The sequence below is a fragment of the Octodon degus genome, unplaced genomic scaffold (assembly GCF_000260255.1).
Source record: "Octodon degus isolate 3935 unplaced genomic scaffold, OctDeg1.0 scaffold00225, whole genome shotgun sequence".
Lineage (NCBI taxonomy): Eukaryota > Metazoa > Chordata > Mammalia > Rodentia > Octodontidae > Octodon > Octodon degus.
In genome coordinates, this window is record NW_004524801.1 from 2,327,698 (window position 1) to 2,335,566 (window position 7,869).

At 46.2% G+C, this 7,869-nt stretch overlaps 1 protein-coding gene across 1 annotated transcript in view; it reads right to left on the minus strand.

Moving 5' to 3' along the window:
• Hunk (hormonally up-regulated Neu-associated kinase) overlaps window positions 1-7,869 on the minus strand; it is a 119,108-nt gene that overhangs the window by 14,882 nt on the left and 96,357 nt on the right. Inside the window, exons 7-8 of the mRNA XM_004645345.2 lie at window positions 5,852-6,014; window positions 3,060-3,143 (exon numbers count right to left, since the gene is read on the minus strand). Of these exons, the coding sequence (XP_004645402.1) occupies window positions 3,060-3,143; window positions 5,852-6,014 (247 nt within the window). The remainder of the gene's footprint in view (window positions 1-3,059; window positions 3,144-5,851; window positions 6,015-7,869) is intronic.

The window sequence follows — 7,869 nt, forward strand, 5'->3', positions numbered from 1 at the left end:
CTTGGCCCAGTTTTATCCATTTTCTGAGACTCAGGAAAGATCCTCTGGTTGACTCTTTCCTTTGTTCCTTTGGCAAATATTTACTTTACACCTACTATATGCCTGCATGGCACCAGGTAGGCTCTAGGATACCAAGTCAATCCCTGCTCTCACGGAACCCAGAGTCCACAGTGGGAGAGAGGTGTTAACCAAACAATACCCAAGAAAATGAGAATCTGCTAACAGGACCATCCTCGTCTGTACAACATAGTGTGACAACCGGGCTGGAGGGATGGGATCCGGTGGCAAGGGTCAAGGAATGGCAGGGATCCATGAGCAGCAGACCCTGCCTTGGAGTCTGAAGACATACAGACACTGAGCAGAGGGCTAGAAAGGGGAGAATGTGTGCTCAGCCCCAGGCCCAGAGGAGCGCTGAAGCCAGGAGTGGGCTGGGTGTGTGCCTGACATGTGGCTGAGACACGAGGTTTGGGAGGCAGTGAGCAGGGGGCAGCCTGCACAGATGGCTGTGGCACGGAGCCTGCCCTCCAGGCCAGCGGAGCCTAGGTCATCAGGATGGTGACACGGTGCCAGCAGGGGTGGAAAAGCTCTCCCTGGTTGCCATGCAGAAGAGAGGGCAGAGTAGGGGCATACAGAAGGCCATGGCAGAGACGCAGGGGAGAGGTAGGCCTGCTGAAGGATGAACTTCACAGACTCCTAGGCCTCTGCTCCGCACACTGGGGAGGATGGGCTGTCAGAGGATGTCAGGGGACAGTTGAGCTCTGAGTATGCTAGATCTGAGACATCTGCACTCATGTAAAAGGAGGTCAACATGGAGTAGGAATTGGCCCGAGGGATGTGGAGCTCAGGGGCAGCTGAGTCCCTGTGCCACCCTTCTCGCCACACATGGGCTTGAGGCTCAGCTCCTGCCAGATACAATGCTCCCTCCCTAAAGCACATTTCTAATCTGTTATCTCAGTGCCCTAAGGCCAGGCTCAGGAAGGAGGCAGAGACCCATCCCCTACTCTCAACCCTTCATATTTGTCCCCCCAAAGCCTCATGTCTAGATGTCCCCCAAAGGCTCATGCAGCCATCAGTGGGGCTTTTTCAGAAGTGGTTGGATCTAGAGTGTGTGACACTCAAGTTGATTCATGGTCCACACTAGGCTCAAGGCTTCTAGGATTAAGGGTGTGAGTGCTACCCTCCCTAAGTAGCCTGGATGAGACAGAGGAATACACAGAGCCGTGGTTCTCCCTTGTTGTTTTGCTACCTTCTGCCTGTCATGAACTGTTTCTCCTCTACGATGCTTGTCTACTGTGCCACTCTGCACTGGGGGCAGCCCATTGGGAACTAAAACCTCTACAGACTTTGAGCTCAATAAACCTTTCCCCCTTTAATCCTGGGTGTCTGGTATTTTGTCTCGGCAATGAGAGAAAAGTAACTAAGACAGCATCCTTCCATGGAAGTCTTATTCTCCTTTCTTCCCTCCAGCATCCCTGACTGAGAGGCTGAGCATCACTGACTGCTCTCTTCTTCCCCCTGCCCCTATCCCTGCCTCCTCCACCTCCACAGAGCTTGCTGGTCACCCTAACCTGCTCCAGTTAACTGCTCAGCCAACATTGCTGAGTTTTGCATGTAACATCATCTCCATTCCCATGGTCTCCCTGGCCATTTTTTGCCAATATCTTAGTCATTTTCTCCTCCCCTGTCCCAGGCTCTGTCTAGAATGAGCAGCCATGTTTCCCACCACTGGCCTCAAGTTCAGGGCTGGCCCTTTTCCTGAGCTCCAATCATGTTCACACTTGGGGCCATGCATTCAAAGTTGCTGGGTTCCCACACGGGCTAAGAAAGTGAACCCTAGAGGGAAAGCCTCCTCAGCAAAGTGCAGGACCTGTGTATCAGGAGGAAAACTTTATGAAGAGAAACTTGAAGAAAAAATTTAGAAAATATTGTCAAGACAATGTAAATAATATTTGCACAAAGTTAAACATATAAGTTGATAGAAAAGAATAAAGAAATTGACACATAAAAAAAAAAAAAAAGGAGGAAAACTTTACACTGGAAAAGGAAAGAGGGAAGTGGCTGGGGTGTGATAGGGCCCCTTTGATCTCTCCTCCCATGAAGGAATTCCTGAATGTCCTCCCAGAGGACCCTGTGACAGACATGCAGGGGACAGGACAGAGGTCCCAGAGGGGGAATGGTAATGGTTCCCTGGAAAAATCACTAAGAAAGGAGACCCCACCTGACCAAGATGCTCAGGAAACCCTGTGTTGCTGGCCCAGAGTTGAGTTCAGAGACAGTCTCCTCACTCACATGGCTCTGGAGCCCTGAGTTGTGATAGTTCGTTACAGAACACTAAACTTTATTCTGAACTTAGAGAACATGGGTGCTTTCGTTCAGGTATGCTCTAGGTAATATGAACTCACCGACTAGAGAAGCTTGCTTTCATGTGGCACTATCTGTGGTTTCATCTGGAACTTACCCTGCTCCTTATCTTATTTTCTCTCAGTGATGACAAGAAGCGTGACCCTCTGCTGTATTCTGAGCACACTGTTTTTACCGGGACCACTGACAAGGCTTTCCCACCATAGCTTCTCATGGACTCATCCAGGGAGCTATATAAAATACTGCCCCCCAAGACAGATGTGCTTGGTCTGCGGTACAGCCTGGTTACCCGGATGTGTAAACACTCTGAGCATCTCTGTGTAGCCACAGTGAGAACCGTGGCTCAGAGATGGGGGCTTTGCCGCAAACCAGTTCTCAAGGGCTTGATTACAAGTGCATCTTGGGGGCTGCCATGTCCCACAGTGACTAGCTTCCTCCACCCAGTGGAGATCTACCCTTTTTCTGGTACATACATATTGGGGATTGAATCCAGGGCTTTCATGTAAGCTACGTTCCTAGCCCCTTCTACTACTTTCTAACTTGAACTGGTCTCTCTAAGTCACCAAACTGCCTGGGCTGGGCTCAAACTTATGATCCTCCCACCTCAGTGCCCCCAACGTGCCAGCATGAAAGGCGTGAGCCGCCACACCCAGCAGACAGACTCTTCTTACTCCAGGGTTTGCTTCAGGCTCACTTACCTCATAGGGCTCCTTGGTGGCCCTGCACTTCTCTATCTGGTAGAGCTGGGTCTTGTAGCAGACACTGTCCTGGATATCAGATTTCTACCAGAGGAGGGGAAAAAAGCACGGCTTAAGGCTTGGAGATAGAAACAAACATTAAGCAGTTATCAATTTGTAAACCAGTGCTCGGCTGAGGGAGTGTGAGAGGGCTGGCAAGCCAAGCAACTGCAATATGAAGTCCCATTCCAGCTGCAGCTTTGGTGAGCCCTGGACTCAGAGCCAGGCAGGCCACCCTACATTGGGCTTTCCCAGCAAAAGGTCAGGTGACCTTGGGCTGGTCAGTGGTCCCTGCTGGCCTTCAGTCCTTTCATCCTTGCAACAGAAGCAACTCTACGATGGGAAGCAGAAACAAAGCAGGCCAGCTAGAAAGACTAAACAGGACACAGATCTTATTTATTTATTTTAAAATAGGAAACACACACATCCCCAAAGGAAAGCCATGGCACTCCGTAACATAGCTTAAAGAAAGTGAACAACTGCATATAAGATCAGGCAGGTGCAGTCTTGTCTGGAGACCGAGAAAATTAAATGATTGATTGATTGATTAATTACTTAATCAACCAACAAATCATTAATGAGTGCCCTGAAAGGCTCTCCAACTTAAAATGCAGGTTTCTTGGATTTATAAAAGAGGAAACTAAGAAAGGGCTTTCACACAAAGTGCATTCCCAGCCCCTTTTTGGCAAATAATGACAGTGCAATGGTTCACTTTTTAGTTCACTAGATTGGATTTCAAAATTATACATGAGTAATGAGTAATTGGCTGATAAAATTAATAACAGGGACTGAGTATCCAGTGCAATTAACTTAGCCATGTCTGGGAATTACTGAGCAAACAGCCGTAGCCCGTGGGGATCAACTCACTGAAGGTTAGAAGTAGCCACCCACCTAGACTATGTGTTCTCAGACCAGGTAGATGCTACATCTGAAGAGGTCAGTACAAAGTAGGTACAATGACGTAGAGACCTTCTCTAGTTCCAACTGTGTCAGCTCAGTTTCTAGGGATTGCTTTCAGGCAATAAAGATGAGCTCAGCTTGCAATACTTCCTACTGGTACCGGACACATCAGAGGGCCGAAGGCAGGACACCTGAGCCCAACAGCTACCAGAGAAATGTCTTTCTTGCTTGAGCTGAGTTACACAATTGTCTCACAAGGTGCAAAGGACCAAAACTTGTGCCTGTAAATGTGGAAGTAGTCATAACAAACAGCTCTCAGTCTTACTTGGTAAAGCAAACTGAAATGTCTGAATCTGCCAACCTACTAAGAAAAGTACCAGTGTCCCTCTGCAATACATGAAATCATAAACTTTACCATATTCTCAGGTGAACCTCTTGTTATAAAGTGCCAAGACTTAGACATTTTTTTTTACAGCAACAACAAATAGAACAATCTACACTTTATATCAAAAGTCACATCTTGGGGCCGGGGAGATGGCTCAGTAGGATAAGCGCTTGACTGGCAAACACAAGGATCTGAGTTCAATCCCTGGTTCCGCCAAAAAAAAAAAGTCACATCTTTCCGGGTTTGTCACCTTCTACATAGATTTCCTACAAGCAACCCAACCACAGTGGTAGCATCTCTGAAAGCAAGCCCAGAGCTGTGAGCCTGTCCTGACAGAAGTGCTACTCCAGTACTGTTTACACTGAGCACTTTTTTCCTCTCTACAAAACATCATCCCTAGTAATTGGCCAGTAATTTTACAAGCTTTTTACTGTTAAGAATGTTTCTTCTCAAGTAAATCTTTTCCTTGGTGGCTCACCAAAAAAAAAAAAAAAAAAAAAAGAAAATGTTTTGCGGCTAATTTCCTGTGGAAGCAAAATCTAGCAAATATCCTAAGCTGAATCAGCTTGGAAACATCTGCACTTTTACCCAACTGTTTAACAAACCTCCTGTCAAACTTCTTCACACATTGAGCAAAGTTTTCTAGCCGATATCCCAAATCTATCCCCTAACACTCTGGCCATCTTGTCTCATGGGCATCATTTTGGTCATTTCTACCATGGCAGGGAGAATATCACTTCCCCAATTGCACATGGATTTTCATCATTTTGCTTCAATATAGAAAGCTAAAAAAAAAGAAAGAAAAGGTTTCTAAGCCTATTGCTTGGTAGGATTTTGTCACATATTGGTCTATCGTGTGACTTCAAACTGCACTGAAAAAGCTCTAGCAGACTATTCTTATTATCTAGATTCTAAGTATCTTCCTAACAGAATCAACTACACAGCACCAGATCTCAATGTACAATATTCACAGGGTCAGGTTATCTTTCATAACAGTGAACTCTTAATCACAAATCAGGCACGTATCCTGCCAGTCCTGAGTTTCTTTGGCTGATCTCCTGCTCAATCTGTTCCTCACCCACCCTTCTGGGAACATGCACAGGAGTAAGCATGTGCAGAATCCACGCTGACCTGGAGCCAATGTTCCTGGTAGAATTCTTGTTGAATCATTGTCCATTTAAAGAGATAACTCACCAGCACAAGTGCCTGTCTGGCAAGCACAAGGTCCTGAGTCTGCTTCCCAGTACCAATAAATAAATAAATAAATAAATAAATAAATAAATAAATAAATAAATAAAATAAAATAAAGAAGGGCAATTTAATCAACTCTAGATGCTGAAGCATGTCAACCTCCTTTCCCAGACACTGCCTTTTCCCACACTGGAGAAACTCAGCCTCATGTTAGTTAAGCTGCAATTGGGCAGCCTCTGGTATCCCTGGAGTGTTCTGGACAGAAGGTCCCACTCACCCCTGACAAATAGCGCTCGAGTTTCTTGTTTAAGAGGAAGTAGATAGCAAGGATGTGGCAGGCGCGGTTGGAGAGCACGGTGTTGATCACATCGCTGTTCTTGAAGCCCAGCTTCTCGGTCATGTGTAGCACCACACTTGGGCTCAGGTCTTCCAGGGAAATCCTGTGGGCAGCAGAAACACAGAGCTGGTCACCTCTCCAACCCCATGGAAGGGCTCACAACGCAGCTACACAGAGCTGGCCCGCAAGGACTGCTGCGGTCAGGCAGGACCATTTGTTCTCTTCACTTCTTATTGCAAAATGTTTCAAATGCATGGAAAAGTGCGGGGCACAGCACACAGTTGGCCCTCTGTTTCTATGAGCTCCTTGTCTGGGCAGTCCAACCACCTCTGGATGGAAATTATCCGAACAGAATTTTGCATATGTACTGCATACAGAAAGACTTTTGCTCATCATTCTCTGAACAACACAGTATGATCACTATTTACATTATATGAAGTATTATAAGTTATCTAGAAGTTATCTGATTTAACATATAAAAGAAGATATGCATAGGGTATAGCCAAACACCATGCCATTTTATGTATGGAAATCAAGCATCTCTGGAGTTCTGGCATCCCTGGGAGGACCCTGGAAACAATTCGCAGAACAGATACAGGAGGACAGCTGCTGATGTCACGTGTGTGCCATCACCCGGCTATACCTTCGCCATATCAGTTTCACCTTTTTTTTTTTTTGGCTAAAGTATTTTAGATTAGGGACATCATGACATTTACTTCTAAACACTTCAGTATTTTTTTTTTTAAAAAAGACCAAGGGCATTCCCTGCACAGCCACAAGGCTACCAACACCGCAAACAGAATTTTAATAGTCCCTTGATATCATCTAATATTATTCCATTCAAATCCCCCAACTGTGCCCCAAATTTCTTTCCAATCAGACATTTTTCCACAAGAGGTATTTCTTGGTCATGAGTGGAGCACACATTTAGCCTTCCTCTTGGCTGGGAAAGGAAGGTATCCGGCAACTAATCAGACTGTTAGCGGACATCTGGGCCCACACCAGTCCCTCCACTTGGGGAGTCTGCACTATACATATATATATATAAATCGGGGTGCTCTCAGATGGGAGAGGATGATGATTGCTTCCAGTGGTATTATGAAAATAAACTCTTTCAGGTAAAATGCCAAAGAGATATGAGGCATTCGTGCACTTGCTCATTCAGTCATTCACTCATCAAATGCCTGCCTCGTGGAACTGGCATTCCAGAGAGGGAAAGAGAATATAAATCCACTTAGTCCTATGAGCAGACGCTAGCAGCATCCCCATATGACAGATGCAGAAACTGAAGGCCACAGCAGTGAAGTAACTTGCCCAGGGTCACACAGGCAGGAAGTGGCATCCCCAGAATTAAAACCTGACAGCATGGCTGGAATCTGAGTGCTAAACTTCTCTTCTCACTGCCTCTCCATAGACATACTGAATGGCTAGCAGGAACAAGAAATCTGGGTGAGCATTATAAGGGGTATGACTGGTAAGGGGGTGTCATCAGACAGAAATCCGGAAGTCCTTTCACAGGTACAACAGGGCACTAGCGAGCAGGAGGTAGGTGTGTCTGCATGGGGGGCTCCCAGCCTCCACCAAAGGGTCTCGTGATATTGCCGATGGAACTTCAGAGCCATGGCACCCAGAGAAAGCCCCGAAGTGCCACCTGCAATTGTAAAGAGGGGGACCCCAACTTCCCCCATCCACATGGCCAGCTGATAGGAGACTAAGGACAGACTAAGTCTCCTGGCCATTGCTCCCTGTGTTGGTGTAATGTACATCAGCTCTCCTCTGCTATGCTGGACTAAGTGTGCTAGAAGCAACAGTGAATTCAGCTTTCTCATTCTTACTTGTCTTCAAATTATAAAAGCTTAGCTAACATGTGGGAAGGGAAACAGAATGGCTAGTGGTTGAAAGAAAAATATTCCTACCATATTTGAAAGCATATGGTTTGAGGATGAAACTCTAGTAGA